General features: G+C 41.5%; 1 protein-coding gene across 2 annotated transcripts in view; it reads left to right on the top strand.

Annotated features, from left to right (window-relative positions):
* Positions 1 to 1,772: 1,772 nt before the first annotated feature.
* Positions 1,773 to 14,630, top strand: part of SMURF2 (SMAD specific E3 ubiquitin protein ligase 2) — a 59,536-nt gene continuing 46,678 nt past the window's right edge. Inside the window, exon 1 of one of the 2 annotated variants that reach the window (XM_002194506.7) lies at positions 1,773 to 2,171. In XM_002194506.7, the coding sequence (XP_002194542.2) occupies positions 2,120 to 2,171 (52 nt within the window). In that variant the 5' untranslated portion in view covers positions 1,773 to 2,119. The remainder of the gene's footprint in view (positions 2,172 to 14,630) is intronic. The other variant, XM_041719853.2, reaches the window with a different exon arrangement.

A 14,630-nucleotide genomic window follows, 5' to 3' on the forward strand; every position in this document is an offset into this window, starting at 1 on the left:
AAAGTAGGGGTTTTTTTTGGTTTTTTTTTCCTGTTCAGTTTAGCAGTGGCCAGGTAATGTTGCAATATTTGCAAACCATCAGCCAGTTGCATTATATACTTGGTTTGAGAAAAGAGTATGTGAATTTTTAACAGACTGAAAAATTAATAGGATGACCTTCAATTATAAATGTTCAATTTTCTTCCTCTTTTTTTTAATGCAAGAATCAGGACACCTGGAATGTCTTTGGGGTGTGCGTGAATTTACATAACCCTTACAAAATAGCTTATTAACTGTTTCAGTGCAATGTAAAGTCATAAAATCCATAGGTATATTGTCCATGTTTTGTAGTAAATGATATTTAGACTTTAATTGTTTCAAATTATCTTCTTTTTAACCAGTGGCAAAGCACTGGAAAGATGTTTTATGCTTTATCTTGTGCTCTGCCTGTGCTGTGAAGGAGGTTGGTGTCTAACATTTGCTAGTTTTGTGTTAAACAGCTGATGGCACAGGGGACAGGCACAGCCCTGGCCAAAGAAGGGACCCCAGGATTCCTCTGTTCCCTGCTGAAGTGACACTGGAACAGCAGTGCCACCACTGCAGGAAGCACTGGAAATCTCCACCTGGCACTTCAGACACTTTGGGAGGAAGTCAATCCCCACATACAGCATAGGAGAGGTCACATTTTATGGATGGAAAGCTTTAAGAACCACATTGCACTTCAAGGCCTTCAGTGGAAAAAAAAAAAATCAGTCGCACTCCCCAGGTTTGAATTAACGAGGCTCAGACTCTGAGCTCTGTCAGGATGGGACCATTCAAGACATGGTTACAGCTCGGCTCCAAGCAACTGCAGAGAAAACCTCCTGGGCTGTGTAGGAGCCACAGGATGAACTCAGTGAAGCACAGGTCATCTTCTCATCCCATGCTGGGGATCCATAGCTGGATCCTCATCTCTGACTACCCACATGATAATACTTCACAGGTTACCTCAGCAGGAAGAAGCCAGAGCAGTGACATGACCATAGGAGTAGAGTATTAGTAAGGTTGTTAATAAGAGTAGGTGTGTGATGTATTAGCTTAAACTTCTAAAGTAACCTAGACTGTGGTAACATTCGTAGTTTTTCTGGGAGCTTGTCTCACCCTTGAGGCCTCTCTGGCCCTGCAGAAAGCTGCTTATTACTTTGTGTTGCAGAGCTGGGAAAACTCTGGAAAGGGTCACCTTTCCCACAGGGTGGGAGTTAAATTAGGCAACATGGCATGGATGCAAGGCTCTTAAAAAAAATTATTATTATTCTGCACATGGCAGTTCACAGAGCTCAACTGCTGATTTCTACACAGTGCAGATAAGAACCAAATTGGTCCAAAGTTTAACAGTTTCCAGGGCTGGTCTGTCACACCCTGTCCATGGGGAATACTGTCATGGATCGGCAGCACTCCTGAGTGGGACCACCCATTTCAGCCTGCCTCTGAATTCTCCTGCCATGTCTTTTCCCATTTGTACCCTCGGTTTTCCTGTCCCAACTCCCCACACAACTTCTCTGCCATCCTCTCCTCCCCACCTTGGCTATTCACCCACATTCTTCGCGATCCCCAGCTCTCCCAGGCCATGGCCACTCTCCACATCCTTCCCAGTCCCCTGCTTCCCCTCAGACACGGCCATTCCCCCCATCCTTCCCCATTTCCAGCCCTCCCAGGACACGGCCATTCCTGCCGGCCTCCCGGCCCGGAGCTCCCGGCCGCCGCCGCCGCCACCTGACGCCGTTCCCCCCGAGGCTGACCCGAGGCGGGGCGCGGGGGGCGGGCAGGGCCTCCCCGGGGCAGGAGGGAGGGACGGAGGGAGAGGAGAGGAGCCGAGCCCGCCGCCAGCCCGTCCGTCCGTCCGTCCGTGCGGCTCCGTCCCGGCTTTGTTGTGCTCGGGCCCGGGGGCGGGGAAGCGGAGGGAAGCGGAGGGAAGCGGGGAAGGCTCCGCTCCTCCTCCGCGGCCCCGGCCCCGCTCATGGCGACGCTGGGCACATCCGGGCCTCTCCTCCTTCTCCTCCTCCTTCGGCGGCCGCCGCTGCCCTGAGCGCCCGGCCCGGCTCCATTCGCGCCTCCCCCGAGCCCTTGGCGGAGCAGCGGCGGGGGAGCCCCGGCCGGGGCCATGTCCAACCCGGGGGCCCGGCGGAACGGGCCCGTCAAGCTGCGGCTGACAGGTGAGGCTGGGCCGGGGCCGCGGGGCCAGCGCGGGCGGGGGGCGGGAGCGGCTCCTCCGGGTGTCGTTGAGGTTGAACCTGGGGCCGGAGCGGGCCCTCGGGCCTCGCAGGGAAGGGGAGGGCGAGGCTTCCCTCCCGTCGGTTCCCCTCGGCCCCGGGCTCGGCGTGTCCGGGCTCCGCCGCCCGCCCGGCCCGGGCCCCGCAGCCTCCTGGGTGAACTTCAGCCACCGCACCCCAACTTTGCAGTTTATTTTCCCTTCGTCTTCTCTGTGTAAACTCGAAAGAAACTGACACGCTTTTTGTTTCGATCTCTTTGTTTGTTTATTGTTGTTGTTTTGTTGGGGTTTTTAAGCGATTTCCTCAGCTAAGACTGTTGGGCACTGGAGGGGCTCCCAGGGCAGTGGTCAGAGCCCCAAGGCTGGCAGAGCTCAGGGAGCCTTTGGACAACATTCTCAGGGACAGGGAGGGATTTTGGGGTGTCCTGTGCAGGGCCAGGAGCTGGACTCGATCATCCTGGTGGGTCCCTTCCAACTCATCATATTCTGTGATTGTTCACAGTTCTTGGGTGAAGTGCCTTGTCCTGCCCTCCTCCAGACCACTTGACCTCTGATATTTTAAAATACCATAAAAGTAGTTCACCTGCATGCTGGGAAGGAAAAGAATCTGATCTTAAATACTTAAAATTATGCCCTTTTCCATATAAAATCCCAGGTAAACAGGTTTAGGGGAAAAAAAAATACTGGCAATTCTGCTTGAGCTTTCTTTAAAAAAATTCAGGACACTTGGATCTAGCTCTTTCCTTCAAAGTATTGTTAAGTCCTCCAGCACATAAATGACACTGTGTGTCTTGAAGCATCAGTACACAAAGGTAAGCAATTAGAAGAGTATAGCTTTTCACTGTAAATATCTATCTTTATGTAGTGTATCTAAGCAGCTTGCAAAAGAAATATTTTTTAAAATATTAAAAGAGTTGTTATATTTACTTTAGGTGTGTGAGAAATATCTCCAGTTTAATACCTAATAAAGAGAGGTGTTTTCATACTGATCTTTCCAAGTATGTTATTTTCACAGGAAAAGTAAAATGTATCTGCTTCTGTTTTACTTTGGAATAACTTGGACTAGATTTGTAATCTAGGTTTCATGGAGATTTGTGAGTGTCTCTATATTACACTTGGAAGTAAAACTCCTAAAATGAGTGTAGCTGGGACTGCTGCATGGAACAGTGCTGCCTTGTTTTTACCGAGTGTTTTGTAGCTTTCTCCTCAGGTTATTGCTGTATTGATGCATGCTTTAATACTTTCTTTCCCTGAGCAGTGAGTGCTCAGACTTGCTTATCTTTGAAACATAAAAAATGGTCTGTAGCCTTATTTAAAATCATGGAAAATACTGTCTAGGGACTTGTCTTTCTCACCTCTGTGTTTTGTGTTCAAATTCATTTTATATTTTATTTTTACTGAGGAATAAGTATAAAATGAAACTGTGCCTGTGACAATCTCAGTGTGGTGAGGGGAGTGTGATTGTGACCAGAAGCACGCTGTAGTTTTACACACTGTGGTCAGCCCCCAAATGCAGCAGGTACAACCCTAAGGAATGTTTTTACGTTTTTTGGGCATCTTGTATTTTGGGAAGGGAAAGTGCAGAGCATGGGATGAAGGCAAAATTGTCTTTTTAGGACTGTTCCAGGGCTAGCAGCTCTGGCAGGCACTGAGTTCCATTATTGGAAGCTTATAGGAAACATTGGCCTGTGTCTCCAGCTGAACATCTTGAGGTATTTTCTGCTTTAGCTAATGGGGAGCTGTTTCACCTAAGGTCATTTGTTGTAAGGAAGCTTTACATGTTTAAGGAAAACAATGAATTTTATTAATTCAGCTGACATGTTGTCAGTTCTTGCCTAGGAATAGTTGTAAGCGTTCTGTGTGGTTTTGATTATTCTTTTTGATTGGAAAAGCAGTTTGGGGGCTCTTGAGTTCTAAAACTGTTTGGAATTAAAAGAATCTGTATATCCAGTGTTTCTAAAAGTTTATTCTCAAACTGACAAATGCTATTTAATCTTAATTTTCTTTGGCTCTATGAAACTAGCAGTCTTCTGTTTTGGCTTGAATGTTTATGGGATTAATTCTTCAATCATTGTTCAACGCTTCTCTTTTCTCTTCAGTATCTCTAAATTAGATGGTATAGATGAAAAAATAGATTTCAAGAACTGGATTCAATTAGCAGTTTTTCAGGACATAAACATTAAAGGTTTAGATGGAAAACATTGTTTTGACTGACTGGATAAATGACAGGGTAATGTTTGATGTGAGTCCAAGAACTGATCTGGAGCTAGTGCCCAACTTCTCAGTCCATCTTGAGGAGCCAAATAAAATATTTAACCTAGGCCTCATTTTGCAAAAAAGGTTGACTCTTTGTTGAGACCTTAAGAAAGTTCTGAGAAATGTTTGGCATACCTTTACACTAAGTGATTAACAGTTTATTTAGGTCTGGGTTCCACAACAGAGACAAACCACAGCGGTGGCGTACTTCTAGTAAGTTTTTATTTAGTTTACAGTGTATCTGTGTTATACATTTCTTAAAAAAGTTTATTGTTTAGCAAAGGTTTGGCTGTTTGTTGCAAATAATTGTTAAAATCCGGGTGTCATGGCTTCTGATGATACTTCTAGCAGGAGGTGTAAATCCTTGTTTTTGATTAAAATATAGGCAGTGTAATTTAAATTAGCTAAATTCCAGAATTGCACTAGTCTTCTGCGAAACTTATCTTAACAGCTTGTAATAACAATGTCCAAGAAGTGTAAGGAAAACTTCTTTGACTCTTGCGTATTTACCACAGGATTTACCAGGATCTGGTCCTATCCTGAGTACATTCAAGTTCTACAAAAGCTGCAAATGCAGTTGTCCCTTTCCATTCCTAGTGTGATTTTTCTCAGTGTTATGTTGAATATGTGGATTTGTAAATACACTCCACTGTCAGTCAGAACATGCTATGATTTCTTTCACCCTATTGTTGAATTGTGTTGATCTTTCATTCTTCAGGAAACTGAGAAATGACCATTGTTTTCAGTAAATATTTTATGTTCTAATATGTGAATTTTCTAATGTTAAAATAGCTACATTTGACTGCTTTCACTTAGGAGATCAATGACAGCTGAGGCCATAAGGTTGTTTTTGTCAAGGAGATACTTTCTAAAATCAGTTTGAGGTCCACAAAACTCTGTGAGCATTAGCATATGTTGAGTAAAGGTTCAGTGCAGAAGTTGATTTAGTTCACGTGTTGCAGGTAGTGTTTGTCTCAGAATTGTTAACAAGTGAAGATACTTCCATAGCCACAAAGTGCAGTTACACTGGGCTGGAAGAAGGGCTAATAAATATCCCATGGATAAAACTGGAATGAGCTGGAAGAGTTTTGCTGGTACAGAATCAGATGTAGGCCTGAGGAGTTGTTGGATTTATTTTTCCTCCTCCTTACTGCTTCCAGCTTTCCTGCAGGATTTGCTGATTAGAGAAATAAAAGCACTGGGTGTTGTGTTGTGGAAAATGGATCAGCATCTCCTGAGCTGCTCCTCTCTCTTCTCTCTTGCTGCCTTACTGTGTTCAGCCCTCACAGTACAAAGGTGAGACTGTACTGTTGAAGTTGTAGTGTTAAAGGAGAAAGTGCTGCTGTTTTACCAGACCATAGAAACTCTGGTTGTAATGCTAATAATTTATTTTGTTGTAATGCTAATAATTTATTGCAAAACATACTTTATTTAGAAAAAGCCAGAATATTCCTGAGCTTTGTAAAACAATATGGAATGTTCAAACCTGGTTTTTGCAGTTAATAAATCGAAGTGTTAAATTAATCCAGTTGAAGACAGTAGTTTACATGAATCCTAAATTTTCCATCAGTGGTGGTGGAAGCAGGACTGAAGTTTATGGATAGCAGAGCTCACTGTGGGAACATCTGATTGATCAATTGATAAAGTAACTCCCAATATCTGTATGTAGCAAGGCAGTGGTTTTATAGTTGACTGAAATTGTAGGGCCATTTTAGATCAGTTTAAAATCTGAATGCTGTTTCTTTTTTCTCTTTGTAGTCCCTGGCTTCACTTTCTGGGTCCTCCCTTGTGTTGACTCCAGCAACGGTGTAGCTGTGGGATGAGCTGAAAGCTAATCCTACCAGGAAAAAAATGGTTTTTTGTGTTGAGGAAGAGGGATGCAGAGAAGAAGCTGCAAAGAGGGCAGGGCTGCCTCTCCTACCAGCAGCCTGTAGTTAGATAGGCTCTGGTCAGCAATAAAACAATGGGGTTCCTTCATGTAAGGTATATTTGACTTAAGTACTAGTTTTTGTAAGCCATGTGTCATTAAGTAATCCGAATCAATAAATTACATAGTAGGTGGATTAAGCTGGTGCAGTCATAATAAAATCAATAGATGTGTCTAATCAGGTGTACAGGGACTGATGGCTGCTTGGCCCTCAGTATTTTCATCAAAGTATGAAGTGTGTGTGTAAATATATGCTTTCTTCCATAGACAGTATATAGTTATAGATATTTATATACCTATAAATCAGTTGTGGATCATACAGATGCCAAAGAATTGTAATAAACAACTGAACAGCTGTATGGAGCAGTTTCAGCTGTTTGTTTCTATTAAGTTCAGCTTGTATGGCAAAGTTTCATTCATCTGGGTATAAAATTAGGTATCTGTTTGAGAGTACATAATGGATTATCATGGCAAGGAAAGCAAAGATCAGAAAGGATTTGGGGGAGGAAATTGTTGTAGGGAAACAGTTACATGGGGGCTTCAATTAAAAGACTGAAATTCAGTTTAAAAAACCCCACTATTCACCTGTGGCTGTACAATCAGGAGAGCATCACATAGAAGCTAGTTGGGGATTTACTTGTAGGTAACATATGGGGCATATGTGGGAGACATATGGGAAATCTGCAGGCAGTCCTAATAGTAATGTTTAAAAAAATTAAAGCTGTTGCCGGGAAAAACAATAAAACAAATCCTGGGGGTGGAATATTAGCGAGTAATGTTTAGAGTTGTAGTTTTCAGTGAAGTTTATGGAGTTTACACTGAAGTTTACACTGTCCTGTAATGTCTGTCTGTGTAAGTAGTGACAAATTATGTTCTGTTTTCTTTGTTAAGCACACTGAAAAATCTGATCAGGCCACAGATGAAAACATTTTGTCTTTGTGTCTGTAAGGTGAATGGGTAGATCCCTGAAAGAAGGCAGCTTTTCATGTTTTGTTCTGGTTTATCTCATGGCCTTTGAAGTGCTTGGTTGCTTTGCCATCTTACTTAGAATGACATCTCACCACCGGGCCAGACCTTTCTTGAGCCTTTAAAAAAGGGTGGATGATTTCTTTGGGTGTATTCCCTGCTCTCCTGACAACAATGACGTGAGCTGGCTTCTGACTTGGCTGAGTGGCACGAGTGCATTACTGCACAGGCTGTTATGTGCTTGCTTTAATGTATAAAATGTAAATGCTCATGCCATGTGCAGGGCTGAGATCATTCTGTGACTCCTGAGGGCTGGGGAAGATTCACCTCAGTGATGGCAGGCAGTGCATGCAAAAGGAGCTGCTGTGTGTGCCTGCTGTCAGCAAAGCACATTCCTGTTTGTGGAAGAGGATCAGAATCTTGAGGGACATTTGTCAGTAATATATTCAAGGAAGCAAATTGTTGGCTTTTTCTTGCTAATTCATCTTTAAATACTTCCAATGAAAGCATAAATAATACTGCTTGTAACTTTGTCTGTTGATAACAAAGCTCAGGACAAAACTGGCTGAGCATTATTATCTGAGTTTGAGGGGGAGGCTGATACAGAATGGAGAATAGACAAGCTCAAGATCATAAAAAGGATAAAACAAGTAAAGCTGGGATTTAGATCCACTATCTTTTGACATTCTGCCCATGAACATTGTTTCTTTTGAGTCTAAATCCACAGCAGAGATGGTTCAGTTTTGGGCCTTCTGAGACTGTGCAGTTGGGGTGATTTTTGTTCAGTTATTGCTCATATGCCATATTTGTGTTGCACTATCAGCTGTACATTAGCATCCTGCAGACTCTTGGGGATCCCTTATTTTTCCACTTCAAAATACTTTTTCTTCCTATTGTTCAGGCCGATGAGACCAGGAGGGCTGATATCCCCATGAGTAATCCATATTGCTTTTGATGAAGCATTACTCACATTTTCAAAATTCTGAAAGTGAAAGAAAAAGTAGCAGTATGTGAGTTTCTGTGGCTGTATCCTGTTGGTAATTTTGTGGAATGACTCTTGGCCAGTGTGTATTTAACCCAAGTTATGAGGCTTGTTTTCTTGGAGCAAGGGAGAGTCACTCCATGGCTGTGGGATTGTCAGTGCAACGGCTTCAATGCTTCCTTTCTGTAACCAATTCATTTGAGTTGTTTCAAATATGCAGAGAATGTCCAGGCTATGTAATTTACAGGTCACAGTAAAACTGTGTACCCAGATTGTGCCATTCTTGCCTAAATCAGCATGTGTGATGCCATCTTGCCACAAACATCGGAGTGACAATGCCATAGTAAAGCTTTCCAACCCACAGCACCAAATTTGGGATGCACATGTCCCTCTGCTCCATCCTGTGCTGTCAGATGGGTGAGCTGAGGAATATATCTGCATTAAAGTCCATTTCTTGTCATCCCCCTTTTTCTCTGGGTGTAGAGGACTGTGGTGGGTTGATGTGTAAATGAGGGGTGGCTTCAGGCAGGTTCACAGACCAGGAGGCTCTTGGTGGCATTTTCATTCTGCCTTGACCCAGATTTTAACATTACTGATGGAGTTAAATGGAGTAATAACTAATTATATCTGTCATGATGCTTCTTTTTAACATGCTAACCATTTGATTTGGAGTTTATATATAGATGCATACATAAATTCAATTATAGATGCAGTTGTGCTCGTATTTAACTGGAGGTGGAATCTGTGTTGGTAATACTTAGAGGCATTTTCTGAACTTCGGTCAATCTAAAGATTTCTTCCTAAGACAGGTAAAGACCGGGCTGTATACTTCTAAAATTATGTATGATAAAGCTCCTGCTTTGTGCATATTGTAGGACATGAGGAAACTAGATGGAGTGTACTTAGTAATTTGTTGTTAATTTTAGTAAAAGGCAATCTAGTAAATGCAGGTATTTTTTATGCAAAAAATAGAAAATGTATTAAAATTAATTTTATTACTGGTGAGGGAGGAAAGATGTATCTGGGTTAGATGTTTATGGACATGACTGGTTAAAAAAAATTAAAATAAAAATCCTTAACCATGTAGAGGTACAAAACATGTCTGAATAAACTTCATAGAATTACAGTCATGCTTAACTGCCTGGGATTTATTGTACCAAGCATTTAGGTATCCTTATAGCAAATAGTCCTTCAATTCAACTCTTAACAGAAAAAGTTCACCTTGTTCTGAAATTATTTATTTATAATATCTATAAATATTTCTTTTCAGAGAAGAAGTTCTTCCTATTATTTTCCCTTGTGGATTATAAAATAGTTTATAGCTCTGTATAGAAGACTGTGTGCAGGACTAGATGGGTAATAGCATTGTGCTTAGTTGTAGTAATACTTAGGTGTACTCTTTTTTGTTTAGCAGCGGAATAAGTTTTTCTGTCTTAATTTATAAAGAGTGGAATCATCAGGTGTGATATAAGAAATTTCTAAGGATAGAGCTGCTGTAGGTGGTGTCATTCAGAGACAGAAGGGGACTTTTGTAGAAGTGACAGAGTGGGGTACAGTTGCTGAAGAGGTGACACAGGGATGTTAAGTGACTGTAAGTTTCCCAGATTTTGTGTCACTTTATAGTGGAAGCAGAAAACAAATGTGGGTTCCTGTGCTTGGGCTAAAATGCAAAGGAATGTACACATCATGTTGGTGAGTCCAGCACTGAGCCAGGCTGTAATGATTCAATGATTCCCCTGTCAGTGTGGAAATCTGAAGATACCCAGCACTTCTCTTCATCCTGATAATACAAATACACGTATTTTAAAGGACACAAAATACCCATTTCTAAGTACTTCATTGGAATAGATGTGGAGGACCTCATCCTCACATCTGGAGAGCACTTGCTCAGCAGTACCAATTAAAAGTGACTGCCTTCTCTAAGCCTGAGTGCACAGAGTATGACACATAAATTGCCCAGAATTAAAGAAGGGGAAAATGCATGATAAAGCAGAAATTTTCTAGGGCTTTTATTTAGAGAATTGTAGTAGAAAGTTCAAAAATGTTTTATACTGATCTTGCAGAAGGTTCTTGTTAATTGAAGCTTGTGAAGAATGATACAAAATTTTTGTGCCATCTTTCATAATTTCCAGTGAGTTGTGTATGTGGCATTTCTAAATGTCTAACGAGCAATTCTGGATGCTTGATGAAGCACAGGGGAGTGGTGAACAGAATATTCAAATATATATATATATCACACATAGTTATAATAAACTCTTGGTCAGGGATGTTGGAATGGGGAGAAACTGCTCTTGTTGTCCTCTGCTGAAGCTTATTAATGCTGCTGCACAGGGGAAGTGCCCCATGTCTCTTAGAGAAGCAAATGCTGTCTGTAAATTCCAGGTTCTATGCAATAATTCCAATTTGCCTCAAATAGTTGGATAGCAGCTTTTTGTTTAAAAGTTAAAGGGTTTAAATCTTTATGATTGTGCTAATGTGAGGGGGGCAAGATTTATGCTGGAGTTGTGCTGTCGTGTAACGCTGCGGCCCTTTTGTGAACATCCTTCATGTCTGGGATTTCTCCTTAAGAACTGGGTTGAAAGATGATTTAAAATGTTGGCTTCTGCTGCAGGAAAAGAGAAGGCCTTAAAGGAAAATATGACTTAGAGTAATTTTCAGTAGTACGTGCGTCGTGCCTGGCTTGTCATAAAATATTTGTGAAGTCTTCTCTCCCTTCCTCAAGCAGTTCCCACAGTTCACAGTGTTCTCTCAGTAGCTGCTATGAGTGGGGTAAAAGGAGGTTAAAAGTTCTGTAGTCCTATCTACAAGGATAGACAGTAAAGTTCTTGGTTCCTCTCCCAAACAGCAAGTGGTTATTCTGCCTGGGGGGAGGTCCTATATATTTATATTTGTCTGTGTCTCACTTGCTTCTGTGGCCAGGGGATCATGAAGAAATTTCTGTTCATTTGTGAGATGTGAATGTGGCATTGTGAATACGTGCCTCGGATTTCCTCATTACAATATTTATCATTTTTCCTGAAAGTTCCTTTCCTCTGGTGAATTGTTCATCCTGTAGAAGCAGTCAGCTATTTCCTGTGTATCAGCATAATGTAACTTCATCTACACTGGGCAGGACTTTGGACCCATTCAAAAGCTTTATATTTTTCGTAAGTTTATTGGAATTTAGTAACCTCACTCTCCACATTTCAGCAGTTCTTTGCAGTGTGGTCCATGCCTGGAGATGCACTTGTCCTGCTCCCACCCTGTGTCACTGCAGTGGGGTGGCAGCAAATGCACAGGAAAATTGTCCCTGCTCACGCTGACCCCTGGATTGCTCCTTGTCCCTTGAGCCCTCTGGGGACTGGGAGTTCTGGGGCCCACACTTGCTTCTACTTTGTGTCATTTGAACATGGAATTGCTTTGTCTGTCTGAACATCTTGGCCTTTTACTTGCCATCAGTGGAATTTATAGCTCTGGCTGAACTTGGAATACCAAGCTGGAGCTAATAATGCCAGCTCCAGTTAGCGCTTCCCATTATCAGGCACTGCTTAGTGCTGTTAGCAGCCGCCTAACACGGACATTTTTCATGCTGAAGAGCTAAATCAGACCAAATTTATTTTGGGAATATTCTGCTAAACTTCAGCTAGTTTCTAAAAGGATTAAAAATACATTGCACATCATGTAGAGATGCTTTATTCTTGTGAATCCTTTATTCTGAGGCAGAGGCACTGTCAAACAGGGACATGGTAATATGCAGGTGTGGCAGAATCAGCCAGGTGAGGCTTGGTGCAGGTTGAGTGAGGAGCTCTGCCTCTTAACGCTGAACTCAGTGTTCTCCTGGTGGGAAGAGAGGCACTACCTGGAATGCACAGGGCACAAAAGCTGGATGAGGGGGCAGGAGAAGGGAGTGACCTGGAGCAAGGAGCTGTCTGGGGATATGGGCAGATGGTGGAGTCTGATTTGGGTAGGACGAGGCACTTGGGATCTGTTGCTACCTGGGCTCTGGTGCTGCAGCACTCAACATGACACAGGGTCACAGGGGCAGCCCAGAGTCTCCTGTTCCAGACCTTTAAACACTTGGTTTTGTAACCAGGGAATGCTGTTTCTGCCCATGTGATGTTCTGTTGATGATCTGTTTTATTGGGAAGAAGGTGTCATCTACAGCAGAGGGGCTTTATAAGAGCTCAAGATGCATTACATGCAAAGCATGTAAGTGGTCACAGTTGGAAAGAGGATAGAAGTTTAAAAACAAACAGGAAAAAAAACATCCACCCCAAAATTTCCCCCATCTGTCATTCATCGCCTTGATACGATATAGAAGAAATAGGGAATTAAGGGCTGTCTTCTAAGTGGCCATGATGTAGAACATAATTCTAAAAAGGCTTGCAGATAAGATCAGGGTTACTCCTTACGTGTAGAACAAAAAGAATTCTTCAGTTTTTAGCAAACCTGAGAAGTTTTTTTAAAAAGACCCTTGATTCTAAGAATATCTTGGTCAGTTCATTAATGCTAATATTTTCTTACTTTAAAAGGTCAGAAAACTTGCTGTTAATTATAATTGATTTATGTAGTTTTTAAGTTTCCTTGGCTCATTTACGTGCTGTATTTTCACAAAAGTTCTGGAGTTACAATTAATGGAATTCCAGAAGTTACAATTTTCAGAGAAGTGTTATCTGCTGTTGATGAGTTCATTGCATTAAAGACTTGAGCTTTTTTACTTGAGTCAATGTTAATATGTTAAATATCAAGCAGACAGAGAAAGTACGAGCTATGGCAGTCATCATTTGTCCGCTGTGATGGAGCTTGCATTCTTCATGAATATTTCTCTATAGAAGAGGGCAGACCTTTAATTTTAAAGTTTATCCCCGCTGGATTTGCACCAGAGCATCTCCCAGTGTCAGGAGGTTGATTGAGTACACTGTGCTCTGTTTACACTGAGTTGCCAGTGTTGTGAACCACTTGGATCTTCACTCTCTGTTTGTATGAAACACACACAAAGGAGCCTGCAAAAGAGTTTGACTAGTGAAGAAACAGACCAGAAATTACCTGTACTGGGCAGGTGTATCTCCAGCAAGAGACAGGCAGAGGTGCAATTTGAAGTTTCTTGTAGAGGTCTGTGTAGGCAGAGTGAGGAGAAGTTATGGGTGCATTCAGATGGATGATTATTTTTTCTTTTAGAAAACTAAAAATGAATGAACTGATAAAATGTGAAACTGCAAGGTTTTAAGTAAACTTCATATTGTCTAACTATGAAGAAAAATGAGGTTTTCAGGCTGTTTTCATATTTTACATTTATTCATTGATGCCTAAGAGTGCTTCTCTTTTCCCCCAGTGTTTGACACTAGTGCAAAACAAAGTTTTCTCCTATGGGACTTTCTTTCCTAAAACTGCTCATTTTCACATCTCTTTGGACTTTGGACAATTATAAAGTTATTAAATGCATGTTTTAGTTAAACTGATCCCTTTTATCATGATTTAAGGTCAGTGATAGCCTTGTCTGCTTCCCAGGGAGATGTTTAGGATCTGTTTGGTTTTTAGGTATACACTAAATGCATCACTTTCTACTGAAATAAATACCTATTTATCAGCTTAATAGAAGTATAATTATGTTTGAGAGTTGAGGTGTGTCTTTGTTGTTCTAAGACTAGGAAATCCTATAGAATAGAGTACCATTTCCATCAGATACGGTGTTAACTGCATTTCATTAAATTGCCTTTTTCCAGCAAGATGTTTTGTTATTTGCACACATATGCACGTTTAGTGATTTGTTTTTATTCTGAGGGCATGCTTTCTTCATTGTATTTGGCTAGGTGTTTTTTTTTTTGTACATTTTAATTGAAGTATTTACAATATAGTTATTTTTGTTATAGTGAACCATTTTATTGTTTCAGAAATGAATGAATCATATATTCTAGGTTATTTTTTCCTGGCAAATATTTTTCTTTAATGGTTCCTCAGAACTAGCCTAAGTTGTACAGATGAATAATACTTGAAACGCAGTATCTGATTCATCATGTCAAATGTTACAAAGAAAAACCTTGTGAAACTGTATATATATATATATACACACAGGTCTTTTCACTTGGAATAACATCAGCTTTACGTGGGACTAGACTGCTTGTGTAGCTGTTGCAAGGCAATGAAGTAATTAGGCTTCGTGAGTCCATTTTTTGCTCTGACTTCACCTCCATTTCCTAAAATCCCAAGATTCTGTTCTCTTTCCCAGGCTTCTCCCCTCTGTCCCAGCTGGAAGAACAGGTGCTGGCTGTGCAGCTGAGCTCCCAGACCTGTGT

Source organism: Taeniopygia guttata, chromosome 18 (assembly GCF_048771995.1).
Source record: "Taeniopygia guttata chromosome 18, bTaeGut7.mat, whole genome shotgun sequence".
NCBI classification, from domain to species: domain Eukaryota; kingdom Metazoa; phylum Chordata; class Aves; order Passeriformes; family Estrildidae; genus Taeniopygia; species Taeniopygia guttata.